General features: G+C 41.5%; 1 protein-coding gene across 1 annotated transcript; it reads left to right on the top strand.

The window, feature by feature from the left end:
* The first annotated feature begins 3,028 nt into the window (after positions 1-3,028).
* On the top strand, positions 3,029-15,966 carry LOC103111741 (vomeronasal type-2 receptor 1-like). The gene is made up of 4 exons (XM_060197086.1): positions 3,029-3,267; positions 10,307-10,598; positions 13,724-14,596; positions 15,910-15,966. Exons 1-4 carry the CDS (start codon positions 3,029-3,031, stop codon positions 15,964-15,966), a joined length of 1,461 nt encoding a protein of 486 aa, XP_060053069.1.
* Positions 15,967-17,080: the final 1,114 nt, after the last annotated feature.

Here is a 17,080-nt window from a genome sequence, read left to right as displayed (position 1 = left end):
GAGAGTGCTTGCGCCGCCGCAAAGAGACAGCAGAGTTCTGTTTGGTGATTAGTTTGTCTTAGTTTATGAATCGTTGTTCCTGAATAAAGAAATACAGCTTCCCTGCCCAGCCGTTGTCTCCGCATCTCTGTTACCCGCCCATGAAGCCAGCCCGGCCAGCTGGAGCCGCCGAATTTTTAACAACACATGGGTGAAGGAATAAGCACATCATTTTAATTAAAAAATTTTTTTTATTTATAAAAAGGAAACATTGACTAAACCATAGGATAAAAGGAGTACAACTCCACACAATTCCCACCACCAGAACTCTGTATCCCATCCCCTCCCTTGATAGCTTTCCTATTCTTTAACTCTCTGGGAGTATGGACCCACAGTCATTGTGGGATGCAGAAGGTGAAAGGTCTGGTTTCTGTAATTGCTTCCCCACTGAACATGGGGGTTGACAGGTCGATCCATACTCCCAGCCTGTCTCTCTCTTTCCCTAGTAGGGTGGGGTTCTGGGGAATTAGAGCTCCAGGACACATTGGTGGGGTTGTCTGTCCAGGGAAGTCTGGTTGGCATCATGCTAGCATCTGGAACCTGGTGGCTGAAAAAAGAGTTAACATATAAAGCCAAACAAATTGTTGACTAATCATGAACCTAAAGGCTGGAATAGTGCAGATGAAGAGCTTGGGGTGGTGTCTCTGTTCTATAGATAGCTAGTAGCATATTTTAGTAATATTCCAAAGGACCTGTGGCTATACTAGTTTATTTTTTCTTGTGAGCCTGAAATATGATATGCAGGTGGATCCTAGTTATTGTCTGGAGAGATGATGATATGGTTGGAAAAAGGACCAGAAAGCTGGATCTGGGAATAGAGTAGATCCCAAATATGGGAAAGGTGTATAAATATTGTTGACTGTAAACCCCATCAATTTGATCTGATCTGGGGCCCATATTCAACTAAGGAGCCTATGTGACCTCTTCATCCCTGTAGATCTGAGCTCACATTTTGTGGTCATGAGTAGGAACATTCCAAGCTGCCCTAAAATCAGGACCCATGTTCCTCAGGTGTAGCATAGAGTATGTTGTCCAGCCTACCTTTAGAAAATGGAACATTCTTTACTTTTTTTGATCCAAGTTGAGGGCAAGGTCCTATGGGGGCCCACAGAGGGGTCTTTTTTGTTGTTCCTGATATAGATGACTGGTAACAATGGAGAGAGGGATTTATTTGAGGTCTAGGCCCATCATGTCTGTTTGGGGATTTCAGGACTTCCCGAATAGGGCCCCAGCTGATGGGGTGGCCTGATAGTGACTACAGGGTCATTGTTAAAGTATGTCAGTCTCTTGCCCTTATTCAGGTTTTGCAGTCCTTGCTTTGATAAGGATAGCTTGGGAGTGAGTGAGGGAATTATAATAGGAAGTAGGTGAGGAGGGTATCTAAGTCTAAGTAGACACTATTTCATTATGAACTTTGTACTGACTCACTGTAGACTATTATGTACTTATGCTTTCAGGTACATATTTTGCCCTAATTTATGGATACATGTGAACATACCTCTCTCTTGGGACCTGGTCTATATCTAGGTTTTGAGACTTTGTTGGGAAGTGAACCACCTGGAATGGAATTAGAGAATCCTATGAAAGGAAAGGTCTCATCCAAGTAATGAGGCTGAAGGGTTGACATTCCATGCCTGATGTCTCTGGACACAGTCTGAAGTGAAGCATACCAAGGTGGTACTCGTTGTATTGATTAGGTTGGGATCAGCAGATGTGATATCATTTGGTATGACTTGAGAGAAGCATGCAGGAAGGTGAGCCCCACTCTAGAGGTTCCAGGACTGGGGAAATATAGGCTCTAAAGAGGAAGTGGGAGGTTCCTGCTGTCCTAGGGTTTAAGAAGGCAGTAGATAGTTATTGGTATAATCATATTATTTGGCAATTGGGTTAACTTTGAAAAATCCCTTTGTTAGGATTTGCTGTATCTTACACAACATCACCATAATTTATGTCCTTTGATATTATTTGTATATAGTTGTGCCACTGGTTGCTTCTTTTCTCCCTGGTCTAAGTTTTTTTTTTTTTTTTTTGCCTCCAGGGTTATTGCTGGGGCTCAGTGCCTCCACCATTAATCCAATGCTCCTGGAGGCCATTTCCCCCCCCCCCTTTTGTTGCCCTTGTTGTTGTAACCTTGTTGTGGTTATTATTTGTTATTGTTGATGACATTTGTTGTTGGACAGGACAGAGAGAAATGGAGGGAGGAGGGGAAGACACAGAAGGGGAGAGAAAGACAGACACTTGCAGACTTGCTTCACCACCTGTGAAGCAACTCCCCTGCAGGTGGCGGGCTGGGGGCTCGAACAGGGATCCTTAAGCTGGTGCTTGCGCTTTGCACTACGTGCGCTTAACCCGCTGTGCTACCGCCGGACCCCTGGTCTAAGATTTTAAGAGAGTCAGCATATCAAAGACTCAGCCTATGGTCTGTAGGCACACCTTCTTTCCCACTTTCACCAATGGTTCATTTTAAAGAAAAAATGCTTTTCATTTTTGTGTCTCTTATCAGTACTTAAATGATAATGACTTTTAGAAGCAAGTGTTTGTTCTTTCTCTCCCTCCCTCTCTTTTTCTTTGTTTCTTTTCCTCTTTCTCTGTTTCTTTTCCACTATGCCCTTAGTTATTATTGTTGAGCATTAAAGAGATTTTATGAGCTGCCCTTTTTTTTATTATAATCCAATAATTATTTATGATTAATAGGGGTTTACAAGATTGTAAGATTACGTGGTACAGTTCCACGGTGCACTCACTAGCAAAGGTCTGTGGAGCCACCATGAGGCTCTTTTTAAAAGGATAGTTCAGCACTTAGCCCAGATCCACAAACTGCAAGTAAAGGTGAGGCTGTGTGACTGACTGAGGTGTGACAATTATGTAGCAAGTAGTGGCAGGCCCAGTCCACTGGGGTGGGGCCTGCAGGCCCAAGATAGCACTCTAGCTAGGAGCATCATTACAATCTTCAGCACTGTTCACTTCTGCCCAAACACATCCTACTAAAATGGCTGGCCAAAAGAAAGTCTTGTTTCTAGGATTGCTTGCCTTTTTATGGGCTGGAGTGGACACTGAAGGCAAAGAAGATGAAGAAGAGACTTGTAGGTTGCTGGGCAAGTTTGATTTGAATGGGTATGTAGATGCCAAGAACCATACACTTATTATTGGAGGGATGTTTCCTGGTCACTCCAGGATCATCCCAGCAAACAAGTCTATTTTGGAGCCAGTGTCAGCAAAATGTGAAGGGTGAGTCTTATATCTTTTTTGTTTGGGACCCTTGGAAATAACTAAACTTTACGGAACATCAAATGTAGAATTGTGCAAGCTATTTTTTTTTTTTAAAAGTGTTAGTAGACAAAATTTCCCTCAAGTAAAAACTCTTGTTTGTATGGAGGGACTGAGGACAGAGCTCAGCGCAGAGATCATGCCTCTAGGGTTTGAGGTCTTGTCTCCATCCCTGAGACTTCTCATATAATGGTGTGGGAACATGACTGACTTCTGAGCTGAGGCTCATTATTTTATTTCCTCAGATTCTGCTCCTATTTCTCTTGCCCCAAAATGTCATGTTAGGATAATGGGTCCATGACTATCTGATTTTGCTAATCTCTTTTTATTAGTGACTAAATATTTACTTATAGAATTGTGAGATAACAGGTGTATAATTCTGCACTGTTCCCACCAGCATAGTTCTGTGTCCAAATTCCCGTTAATGGAAACTGCAGTAGTTCTCCCAAGGTCATGCATATGGGTTGTCAATTATCTGTAACTATTTATGCTTTTATATATTGCCCATTTCCCCCCCTATGGTCCTGGGTTCTCTATTTTCTAAGCCACCTTCTGCTATTACAACTTCTGAGTGTCCTTTTTTTCCCTCATCACTCTCGGAGTCCTGATAGAATTTTTCAGAGCTTTCTGGTTATCTTCCCCTAACATTTCTTCCTCTCTGCGAGGGTGGAAAAGGTGGTTGTTCTGGCTCCTGTAATTGCTATTCCACTGGAAATGGGGAATTGTAGGTCAATCCATACCCATACCATGTTTGTATCTTTCCATAGTTGGCTAGGACTCTAGAACAGTGAAGCTTTGGGACACATTGGTGAGGACATCTGCCCACACAAGTCAGGATGGCACCAGTATCATCTGCAGCTTGTTGGCTGAGAGGTGGTAAGATACAAAGCAGAACAAAATGTTTAATAAACCTGAACTAAAAAGTAGGAATAGATAAGGTGAAAATAGGGATCTTAGAGTGGAAAGAAGTTAGGAAATCTATTTTTGGTATATCCCTAGGGCCCATGAATTTACTAACTTTTGCTTGAGCTTGGTAGCTAACCAGTGAAAATTGTCTGCAAAAATGGTGGCAGTATCGAGAATAGAGCTACAAAGCTGGATTAGGCAGAGTAGCTCCCAAACTTGAAGAAAGTATATTTTATTTGCTAATGGTTAATTGTAGGAAGAGAAACAATGGCTCAGTTATTTCTAGGTGTGTAGCATCCATACATATCTGTGTAGAAAATACCAGAAAAGGTGGTCGGGTGGTAGTGTAGTGGGTTTAGTGCACATGGCATGTAGTGCAAGGACCAGCACAAGGACCAGTGCAAGAATCCCAGTTTGAGCCTCTGGCTCCTCACCTGCAGGGGAGTCGCTTCACAAGTGGTGAAGCAGGTCTGTAGGTGTCTATCTCTCTCTCCCCCTTTCTGTCTTCCCCTCCTCTCTCCATTTCTCTCTGTCCTATCCAACAACAACGACATCAATATCAACAACAATAATAACCACAACAGCAATGATAATAATAATAATAACAAGGGCAACAAAAGGGGGAAAAAAGGAGATACCAGAAAATAGCTACCCAACTTCTAGTCACCATAACAAAGCAGCTGGTGGTTTCGGGTACACTCAAGTACAGGACTGTGGGGAGAAGGGCATAGGAGGGAGTGGAGAGGACTTTGAGGTCTGGTGCCTGATGGTGGACAAGGTCCTAAGTTGGGGTTGAAAATGTTTTCACAGCTGTCAGATGGAGATGAGAAAATCTGCCCATATATGTCAACAGTTGTGCTATAAGCATCCTCCTTTCAATAAAATGACTAGGAAAAAATAATAACAACAGTAAATAAATGTAAAAAACAAAAAAGCAGCTGGTTTGATTTCCCATATTCTTGCTCAGTTCTTTTTGTAAATGTAATCAAGTGCCCAGGTGGTTGCACATAGGCACAAGTTCCTGTGTTTGAGCCCCCTCCCCCACCTGCAGGGGGATGCTTCACATGCAGAAAAGTAGGTCTACAGGTATATCACTCTCTCTTCTCTCTCTTATCTTTCTCCCCTCCTTTCTCAATTTATCTCTGTCCTACCCAATAAAAAATAGAAGGGAAAATAAAAAGGAAAAGTGGCCAGAGGGAAGTGTGGCGTATAGTGCTGAAGTTATTTTTATAAATGCAATCATAATTTTTGTTAGTTGTGACCATATCTTGGACACAGTTTTACTTGGGAATTTGATATTATGTAGTAAAGATTCCCTGGTGTTGCATGGTGCTTATGATTGAAATTGTAAGCTGGAAAACCCAGCAAGGGGAGCCGGGTAGTAGCACACTGGGTTAAATGCACATACTATGAAGTGCAAACACCCGCACAAGGATCCTGTTTGGAGGCCCCGGCTCCCCATGTAAAGAGGGGTGCAGTGAAGCAGGTCTTCAGGTGTCTCTCTGTCTCTCTCCCTACCTTCCCACCCATCTCAATTTCTCTCTGTCCTATCCAAAAAAAATAAAATAAAAATATGTCCACAGGAGCAGTGGATTCACAGTGCAGGTATTGGCGCGATAACCCTGGAGGAAAAATGGAAAAGAAAAAGAAAAACCCAGCAACTTCCATATCATTCAATGTTTACTTAACACATATTTTTTTCCTTAATCATTTTTACTTTGTTTGCCTATGAGTTGGAGTATATATGGAAGAGGATGGATTTTTTTTTTTATTATTTTGAAAGTATTGTTCACAGAAGAAGAAACTAGTGAAATGAGAGGGACATGGGGTGTTTTAATTCTTGCCTTGGTATTTTAAACAAAGTAAGGATTTTGTGGGGAAGAAATGTGCTTTGTAGCACAGCGCTGTGAAGATCGTAATGAACATCAGCAGATGAAAGAACCGCCTTCTCAGACCCAACCCTTTCAGCAAGATTTTGTGTTCATTAAAAATTTTCCTGTTGGGAGTCGGGCGGTAGGGGGTTAAGCGCACGTGACGCAACTGAGGTTCCCAGTTAGAGCCCCTGACTCCCCACCTGCAGGGAAATCGCTTCACAGGTGGTGAAGCAGGTCTGCAGGTGTCTATCTTTCTCTTCCTCTCTCTGTCTTCCCTTCCTCTCTCCATTTCTCTCTGTCCTATCCAACAATGATGACATCAATAACAACAACCATACTACAACAATAAAACAACAAGGGCAACAAAAAGGAAATAAATAAATATTCAAAAAAATTTTCCTGTCAACACTAATCTATGTAGTGTTTAGGTAATTATATGGAGTATGTTCATTGTAGAGAAGTAGCTTTGCACATAACCTGTTTCACTTATTATTATATACATGCTCCTGTGTACCTTCACAAATGAGAACAGTGCAGTGATAAGAAATGTTCCCCCATGGAGTCAGTGTACCATAGTTTATTATCCATGAGTAATAAGCCTTAGTTATTTATTTAGTTAGTTATTTTATTACCACCACAGTTACTTATCCCTGGGGCTCAGTGCCTGCATAACAAGTCCACTACTTCTGGTGTGCATATTTTTCTTTTATCTTTTATTTTTCCTTTCTTTCTTTTGAAATTTGAATTGGACAGAGAGAAATTGAAAGGTAAAGAGAGATAGGGAGGGAGGGAGGGAGAGAGAGAAAGACTGAAACTTGCATCCCTGCATCATAGCTCGTGAAGCTTCCCCACTGCATGGGGGAGTGGGGTCTCTCACCCTGGTATTTCACATGGGAATGTGAGAGCTCAACTTGGAAGGACACCACTTGGCCCCTGTGAATCTTTTCTAGTTTATCAACTAACAAAGAATCTTGCTATAAACAATTTGGGGGATGACAGCTTTTTCTTTGGAAGGACAACTCTTCAGAACTATCAATTTAAAGCAAATAGATATATTTTCCTTTTTTCTTTTGCCACCAGGGTTATCACTGGGGCTAGGTGCTGGGATATGACTATACCACTTTCATCAGACATTTCCATATTTTTCCCTATTTTTATTTGGCAGGACAGAGAGAATTTGAGAGGGGGAAGGAAGATAGAAAGGAAGAGAGAAACAAAGAGACCTGTAGACTAGCTTCACCACTCATGAAGCGTTAGCCCGCAAGTGGGGAGTAGGGGTTCGAACCCAATACTTGTACATGGTGAGATGTGCATTTAACCAGGTGTGCCACTGCCCAGCCCCTGAAAATAGATATTTTTCTAATCCTTGAAATATATTGCCAGATTAACTTAAGATACATTTCTTTAAAATTTTTAAAAAATGTTTATTCCCTTTTGTTGCCCTTATTGTTTTATTGTTGTTACTGATGTCATCATTGTTGGATAGGACAGAGAGAAATGGAGAGAGAAGGGGAAGACAGAGAGGGGGAGAGAAACATAGACATCTGCAGACCTGCTTCACCACTTGTAAAGTGACTCCCCTGCACATGGGGAACCGGGGGCTCGAACTGGCATCCTTACATAAGCTGGACCTTGTACTTTGCGCCACCTGTGCTTAGCCTGCTGTGCTACCGCCCGACTCCTTTAAAAAGATATTTCTACATATATTTCGAGAGCGGGTGTGTTGGTTGCTATTGCCAGTATGTAAATTGGAGGCCGTCTCTTTTAGGATGATCAAGTCCTTCATGTTCTAGCACATCTGATCTATCTCTTCTCCCTGTGTCACATACAATCCCGATCTTTCCTCCGAACATGCTAATTTTCATGTCTGGAATGTCACCTGCCCCTTGCCATCATGCCTTCACACATGCTCTTCCCCTGTCTGTGGCATGTATACCTGTTTTTCTGTCATCCTGGAAGAACCAGGTGGGTGAGGTGCTCTGCTTTGTCTCTGGCCCCCATGACTACTCCTGTCAATGGCGCATCAGTCTGTGCTTGAAGTCCTTGACTGTTCCTCTGTTTCCTGGCTGAGGTGCTGCAGTGCCCAACTCAATCCCTGTTTTACAGACAGTGTTCACTATGGGTGGAGGTCAGTAACTCCCTCCTATGTAGGAGACAAGGGTAAACAAGACCAGAAATGTCTCTTGAAGAGATAGATGTCTATGGAAGAAAAACAACTTGTCAGTGGACCTTTTTTTTATTTTTTATTAATGATTTCATATTGATTTACAAAATTATAAGATAACAAACAGGTATATAATTCCACACCTTTTCCATTACCAGAATTCTGTGTCCCACATTCCCTCCATTGGGAATTGTATTAGTTCTTAAGATCACAGGTATAGGTTGAGTATTATTTCTACAACTATATGTATATATTTTTGCCCTGCCTTCTCTTCTTTTCTTTAAAAAATTTTTTTATTTATAAAATGGAAATATTGAAAAGACTGTAGGATAAGAGGGGTACATTTTCAAATAATTTTCTTCCTTTCTAAGTCACACCTGGTACTTCAAATTGTCCTTTTTTTTTTTTTTTTACTCACCCTTTTCTTTCTCTGGGTCCTGAAGAAATTGAAGTTCAAAGCCCTCTGGCCATCTTCCCCTAAGATTTACCCCTCTGGGAGTATGAACCAAAATTCTTTTAGGTATACAGAAGGTGAAAGGTCTGGCATCTAGGATTGCTTCTCTGCTTAACATGGGCATTGGCAGGTTGATCCATACCTAAGCCTGTTTCTGTCTTTCCTTAATGGGGTAGAGCTCTGGAGAGGTGAGATTAACAGACCATTTGTGACCAGACATTGTATTTGAAAATATTTTGGAGTGGAGATAGAGTTTAGTATAGTAGCTACAGAAAACCTGAAGAGAAAAAAAAATTGGAGTCCTTATTTTAAATAACTTAAGGTTTAGCAAAATTTGGAAAGGGAGAGATAGAGAGTTGGGAATAGATCTGATATACATTTTTAAAAATAATTTAGAAGTTGGACTGGAGAGAATTGTTTCCATAATTAAAGGCTAGAGAATTCAAAGGGAAAGGCTTCTTGCTTAGGGTTACGCATGAGCATGGTAGGTAGGGTACACTTTTCATTTAAGAATATTTCTCCAAATCATTGCGTCCTGATAGGAAAATTATGTCACTGGAGTCATATTGTACATACATCTTATGTATTGCCTGTATACCCTCATTATCATAAGTCTTTGCATATTTTTTTACTATTATAGTTGATTTTGATAAGAGGACAAAAGAAGTAATAGAAAGGTGATGAGAAAAGGCAGCACAGGAGGTCTGGGTGGTGGTACACTGGGTTAAGAGCACATGGTACAAAGCGTAAGGACCCGCACAAAGATCCTGGTTCAAGCCCCAGGCTCCACACCTGCAGGAGGTCATTCACAAGTCATGAAGCATATCTGCAGGCGTCTTTCTTTCTCTCTATATGTATTCCTTCCCCCTCTAAATTTCTCTGTGTCCTATCCAAAGAATGGAAAAAATGGCTAGCCTCCAGGAGCAGTGGATTTGTAGTCCTGGCACCAAGCTCTAGCAATAACCTTGGAAACGGGGGGATAAAAAGAAGAAGGAAAGGAGACAAATGGCAGTGGATATTCCAATGTCTGTGGCAAGCATTAATGATTATCGGGTTTACTGAATCAAGGAAGAGTGGAGATTATTAGACTCTTTTTTTTTCTTTTGTGGCCAGTGATTTCTAGGGTGATGAGATCAGCTGAAAGATACATAGATTATGGGGATGCTTAAAATGTAGCTTAAACTTTTTTTTCCTGTTAGCTTTATTTATTGGCTAGAGATAGCCAGAAATCAAGAGGGGGGATGATAGGGAGAGAGACATAGAGACACCTGCAGTACAGCTTCACCACTTGCAAAGCTTTCCCCCTGCAGGTGGGGACCGGGGGCTCGTACCCGGATCCTTGCGCATTGTAACGTGTGCTTAACCAGGTGCGCCACCACCTGGCCCCTAAAATGTAGATTTCCAACCCAAGTCAATCAGCCATGAATGTGAACTGTACTCACCCCCTCCAGTCTATAATGTTCTTTGTGAGATATTACTGAGCTCAGACAATAGAGGTATCTTATGATGTTTTGGAAAAAACACTTTCAGCACCAACCCAACACTCCTTCTCCCTCTAAGAGCCACCCTCTGACAGAGACCTTACAACAATTTCTTTCTCAGGTTTAATTTTCGGGGGTTTCGCTGGATGAAAACCATGATCCACACATTCAAGGAGATTAACGAGAGGAAGGATATTTTGCCCAACGTCATTTTGGGCTACCAGATCTTTGACAACTGTTTCTCCGTCCCCAAGACATTGGAAGCGGTGCTGGTTTTCCTGACAGGGCAAGAAGAAAACAAGCCCCATTTCAGAAACAGCACGGGGGCGTATCTGGCAGGAGTTGTGGGAGCAGGAGGATCATCCCTGTCCATTGCTGCTTCGAGACTTCTAGGGTTGTATGATCTGCTTCAGGTATCTGAGAATATCGTGCTCTCTGATAAAGACCCACAAGGTTGTGGGCTTTGTAGCAACTAGTAAGGCGCTCGGGGAAGTGGGGGTCAACTGCAGAGGTGGACTGAGTTGGTGGGTGGGCTGCCCTGAATTTCTCTGCTGAGGCCACTCAGTGAGTAGGTGTGTGAGTAGATGCCTAAACTCTGGCACTGGAGTCAGCTAGGCCCCAGGACTGAGAAGAGAGAACATGAAAGTATTGTGTCCTCTGTGAATAAATTGACAGAGAATGAATGAGTCTATGGAACTATAGCACAGGGTTGATCCATTAATAATACGGGTTGGGAAGGGAGAGGGTAAGGGGGACAGAAATAAAAGTTCATACATGTCAAGTCAGTCAGCTTAAGGATAAGAAATAGCATAAGTCAGAAATATGTGGAAATGAATATCTATCTTTCTTTAAAATTTTTTTTATTAGTGATTAAGAATGATGAACAAGATTATAAGATAAACAGTTCCCACCATCAGAGTTCCGTGTCCCATCCCCTCCATTGGAAACTTCCCTATTTATCCCTCTGGGTGTATGCACCACAATTCTTTTTAAAAATTTTTTAAAAATATTTATTTATTTATTTTCCCTTTTGTTGCCCTTGTTGTTTTTCATTGTTGTAGTTACTGTTGTTATTGATGTTGTCATTGTTGGATAGGATAGAGAGAAATGTAGAGAGGAGGGGAAGACAGAGAGGGGAAGAGAAAGATAGACACCTGCAGACCTGCTTCACCACCTGTGAAGTGACGCCGCTGCAGATGGGGAGCTGGGAGCTCAAACCGGGATCTTTATGCGGGTCCTTGTCCATTGCACCATGTGTGCTTAACCGGCTGCGCTACTGCCCAACTCCCTGGACCACAATTCTTTATGGGATTCAGAAATTGGAAGGTCTGGTCTCTTGTCATTGCTTTTCCACTGGATGTGGATTGTTGGCAGGTCGATCCATATCCCTGACCTCTCCGTATCGTTCCCTAGTGGGGTAGGGCTCTGGAGAGGTGAGGTTCTGGGACACATTGCTCTATCTAATATATGAGAGGAGGGGAGGAGGCTAGAGCATTCTCAGTTCTGGCATGTGCTGTGTGAAGGACTGAATCTGTGGCTTCTGGGTTGTTGTCTGAGTATGTGAGTACCCTCATAGACTGTGCTGTGTGTGTCCCTGACATTTTTTCTCAATGCAGTGCTGTGAATTGCACCCAGGACCTTATGTATGCAAGGCACTATGTTTGAGGACAGCTGTCTCTTTGACCAAAATATATATTTACATTACTATAATGATTATTTTATTTATTTAAAAGTATTTATTTATTTATTTTGCCTCCAGGGTGATTGCTGGTGCTCGGTGCCTGCACTATGAATCCACTGCTCCTGGAGGCTATTTTTTTTTCTTTTGTTGCCCTTATTGGGGATACTTGGTGACCAGGACAGCAACCTGGCACATGCTCTGGCAGGGAATGGATCTGTGATTTCATGTTTCTAACTTCAAGGCTCTTCCACATCAAGTTTGACTGACTGACTGATCAATTGATTATTTGTAAGAGATACATGCAGAGACAAGGGAGACATAGACTAAAGCAGTCTTTGTTATTTTTTAAGGATGATTTATTTATTTATTTTTAAAGATTTATTAACTTTTTCAGTCTTCTTAAAATTTTTAATATTTATTTATTTTCCCGTTTGTTGCCCTTGTTGTTTTTATTGTTGTAGTTATTGTTGCTGTTGTTGTTATCGTTGTTGGATGGGACAGAGAGAAATGGAGAGAGGAGGGGAAGACATAGGGGGGAGAGAAAGACAGACACCTGCAGACCCGCTTCACCGCTTGTGAAGCAACTCCCCTGCAGGTGGGGAGCTGGGGGCTGGAAACCTGGATCCTTATGCTGGTCCTGGCGGTTTACGCCATGTGCGCTTAACCCACTGCACTACAGTCTGACTACCCTTTTTTAGTCTTATTTATTTATTTACTACTAGATAGAGATGGAGAGAAATTGAATGGAGAGGGAGAGATAGAGAAAGCGACAGAGAGACACTTGCAGCCCTGCTTCACCACTAGTGAAGGTTTCCCCCTGCAGCTGGATATGAAAGGCTTAAACTCAGGTCCTTGCTTAACCAATGTGTGTGCTTAACCAGTTGTGGCACTGGCTTACTCCAGACTGAAGCACTTTTCCATCATTCATGAAGTTCAACTTTATTATTATTATTTTTTGTTCTTACTGCTCTTTGATGTGGGCTTTTTGGCTTTTGCATTGTCCAAGCATGTGTTATACCACAGAGTCACCTCCCTGCCTCAGAAAATACTTTCTTGGTTTCTCACTTCATGTAGGTATGTGTGGAGAATGTATGTATGTATGGAGAATACATAGGAACAGCCTTGGTAAAATGAGAAAGAACACACACACACACACACACTCGCATGCACACACGCATGCACACACACAGTTACTTCTTCATTTAGACACATATCTATAACAGTAGAGATTTTAGAACGTCAGTGAATGGGATGACTTAGAGCTGAGACTGAAGTGGAGACAGAGTCCTATGTCCTTTCTCATTCCCAGGTCTGGAGCTAATCCCCATGTCATAGCAGAGAGAAAACATAGACGAGAAGAGGAAGAGAGATAGAAAGTTTTGTGGTAAAGGGCTCAATAGAAGAAGCAAGGAAGGAAGGGAGATAGATAGATAGATAGATAGATAGATAGATAGATAGATAGATAGATAGATAGAGAAATACACACAGATGAATGACAGAGACATGAGAGAGAATGGACCAGCTAAATAGGCTGTGAGTTGACTGGCTTTCTGGTCTGTATAGGTGAGAAGTGCAATTCATACACCTGTCTCTGTGCTGTGACCCCATCTTTGAAGTGTGGAGGCACTGAATGTCATCATCTTAATAACAAGCTCCTCCAATTTCTTTTGAGTGTATGGGGTAAGGGTGGTTAATGGGCCCTCAGATGTTTGTCCAACAGCACCCTATATGGGGGTCTTCAAGCAGAAAAGGAGTCTATGTAGCATGATGTGAGAATATAATGAAGCGTATTCAAGGGTGTTATGATGTCCAGTTTGGCCACAGCTGCTATAACTGCACACATCTTTTCAATTGTAGGTGGGCTATGCCTCTACTTACCCAATGCTTGGTGACAAATACCAGTTTCCAACTTTCATCCACACCGTGCCTAATGACTTAGCCCACTGTATGGGTATTGTATATTTGCTTTCTCACTTTGGTTGGCCCTGGATTGGCATTATTACCAGTGGTGATGATTATGGAAATTTTGCAGTTGATACTTTAAAATTTTATTTCCAAGGGAGTCTCTTATGTCCAGCATTCTCTGAAGTCATTCCCAAAATCTTTTCCAAGGAGAAAATCCAGAAAGTGATTGACACTATAGAGAAATCCACAGCCCGAGTCATTGTGCTCTATGCCTCTGATCTTGACCTTGGGCCCTTGGTGATGGCAATAGTTCACCACAATATCACGGGCAGGACATGGATTGCCAGCGAGGCCTGGATCACCTCAGCTGCCCTGGCAAAGCCTGAATACTTCCCATATTTTGGTGGCACTATTGGATTCGCAGTGCCAAGGGCTGATATCCCAGGACTGAAAGAATTTCTTTATGATATTCATCCTAGCAAGGACCCAACTGACGTCCTGACCATTGAATTCTGGCAAACTGCTTTTAACTGCACTTGGCCCAACAGCAGTGCGCCCTACAATACTGACCACAGAGTGGATGTGATTGGGCAAGGGGATAGATTGCAGGGCATGTCTGATGAGTTCTGTACAGGGCAGGAGAAGCTGGAAGAGCTTCAGAATACCTACCTGGACGTGTCTCAGCTGAGAATCACAAACAACGTGAGACAGGCCGTGTATGCTCTGGCTTATGCCTTGGATCGTCTGAGCAGATGTGAGGAAGGGCATGGGCCGTATATCCCAGGCAACACCTGTGCATATATACCTGACTTTGAACCTTGGCAGGTATGTGCTGATATTTGTTGATTTGTTTTACTTGATGACAGAGTTGGAAACAAAAAGAATGCCTGCTTGGCCACCATTGAACCTTGGGAGGTTCATAGGTCTTGGTCTGTCTTACTTTGAGACATGGTTTGACAGGCAAAGAACGCATACTTTGTAAAGCGTTGGTTTACTTTTGTACTGAGTAGAGATACTTTTATAGCATGGACACCTAGAAGAACCACTTGTTTTTTAAAACTTGATGTGGATCCTTCAGTATCCCACTTCTTTCTTTCTCTCTCTCTTTTTTATTTTTTACTTTTTAAAAAAAAATTAGTTATTTAATATTTATTTACAGAAATTGGAATTCACTGGGGTATAATTCCACCATTCCCACCACCAGAGTTCTCTGTCCCGGTTCCCTCCATTGGAAGCTGCAATGTTCTTCCAAGGTCACAGATATGAGCTGACTGTTTTTGTTTTATGACTATCTATAATTACATTCATTTGATTTTTTCCCCTATGGTTCTGCCTTCTCTTCCTTTTAAGTCACATGTATACCTATTACTACTTCTTAATGTCCTTGATTTTTTTTTTCTCCTACTGGTTCTTATTTTATTTTTATTTTTTATTTTTTATTCCCTGTCCCCTCCTGGGCCTGGTTGTTTCTCTAGAGACCTTTCCCTCTTTACATAGATAGAAAGTGCTTTTATTTATTTATTTATTTTTAATTTTTTTTATTGGAAATTAATGTTTTACATTCAACAGTAAATACAATAGTTTGTACATGCATAACATTCCCCAGTTTTCCACATAACAATACAACCCCCACTAGGTCCTCTGTCATCCTTCTTGGTTCTGTATTCTTCCCACACACCCCAGTGTCTTTTACTTTGGTGAAATACACCAATTCCAGTTCAGGTTCTACTTGTGTTTTCTTTTCTTATCTTGTTTTTCAACTTCTGCCTGAGAGTGAGATCATCCCATATTCATTCTTCTGTTCCTGACTTATTTCATTAACACGAATTTTTCAAGGTCCATCCAAGATTGGCTGAAAACAGTGAAGCCACCATTTTTTTATAGCTGAGTATTAGTCCTTTGTATATATATACACCACAATTTGATCAGCCACTTATCTGTTGTTGGACACCTGGGTTGCTTCCAGGTTTTGGCTATTACAAATTGTGTTGCCAAGAACATATGTGTACATAGATCTTTTTGGATGGTCGTGTTGGGTTCATTAGGATATATCTCCAAGAGAGGAATTGCAGGATCATAGGATCATAGGGTAGGTCCATTTCTAGCCTTCTGAGAGTTCTCCAAACTGTTCTCCACAGAGGTTGTACCAATTACATTCCTCCCAGCAGTGTAGGATGGTTCCTTTCAACCCATAAGCTCTCTAGCATCCTTTTCTGATGTATGACATTCTCACAGGAGTGAAGTGGTATTATCTCCTTGGTGTCTTTATTTGCATTTCTCTGACAATCAAAGACTTGGAGCATTTATTCATGTGTTTCTCGGCCTTTTGGATCTCTTGTATGGTGAATATTTTGTCCATGTCCTCTCCCCATTTTTGGATGGGGTTATTTGTTGTCTTGTTGTTGAGATTTGCAAGTTCTTTATATATTTTGATTATTAAACTCTTGTCTGATGTATGGCATATAAAGATCTTCTCCCATTCTGTGAGGGGTCTCTTGGTTTGGGTAGTGGTTTCTTTAGCTATGCAGAAGCCTTTCAACTTTATGTAGTCCCATAGGTTTTTACTTGCCTTAGTCTTTGTAATTGGATTCCTTTCATTGAAGATGTCTTTAAAATTGATGCGGAAAAGAGTTCTGCCAATATTTTCCTCTAAGTATTTGATAGTTTGTGGTCTAACATCCAAGTCCTTAATCCACTTGGAATTTACTTTTGTATTTGGTGAAATGTAGTGGTTCAGTTTCATTCTTCTGCATGTTTCAACCCATTGTTTCCAACACCATTTGTTGAAGAGACTCTGCTTTCCCCATTGAATAGTCTGGGCACCTTTGTCAAAGATTAGATATACGTAGGTATGGGGCCTTAGTTCTGGGCTCTCAATTCTATTCCACTGGTCAGTGTGTCTATTCCTGTTCCAGTACCAAGCAGTTTTGATGACAATGGCCCTATAATATAATTTGATATCTGGTAGTGTGATACCTCCGGTTCTGTTCTTTTTTCTCAAGATTGTTTTGGCAATTCTAGGTCTTTTCTGGTTCCAGATAAACAATTGTAGCATTTGCTCTCCTAAAACAAGTGGTTGGGATCTTGATGGGGATAGCATTAAATTTATAGATGGCTCTGGGTAATATATTCATTTTGATGATGTTAATTCTTCCAACCCATGAACATGGAATATCTTTCCACTTCTTTGTGTCTTTTTCAATTTCTTTGAGTAGTGACTCATAATTTTCAGTATACAAGTCTTTCACTTTCTCCTCCTGGTTCTTGATGGAATTGGATCTCTGAGTCCTCTAGTCATTTTCTCCTAAC

Source organism: Erinaceus europaeus, chromosome 9, assembly GCF_950295315.1.
Source record: "Erinaceus europaeus chromosome 9, mEriEur2.1, whole genome shotgun sequence".
NCBI lineage: Eukaryota > Metazoa > Chordata > Mammalia > Eulipotyphla > Erinaceidae > Erinaceus > Erinaceus europaeus.
This window is presented reverse-complemented; position numbering and strand designations above follow the sequence as displayed.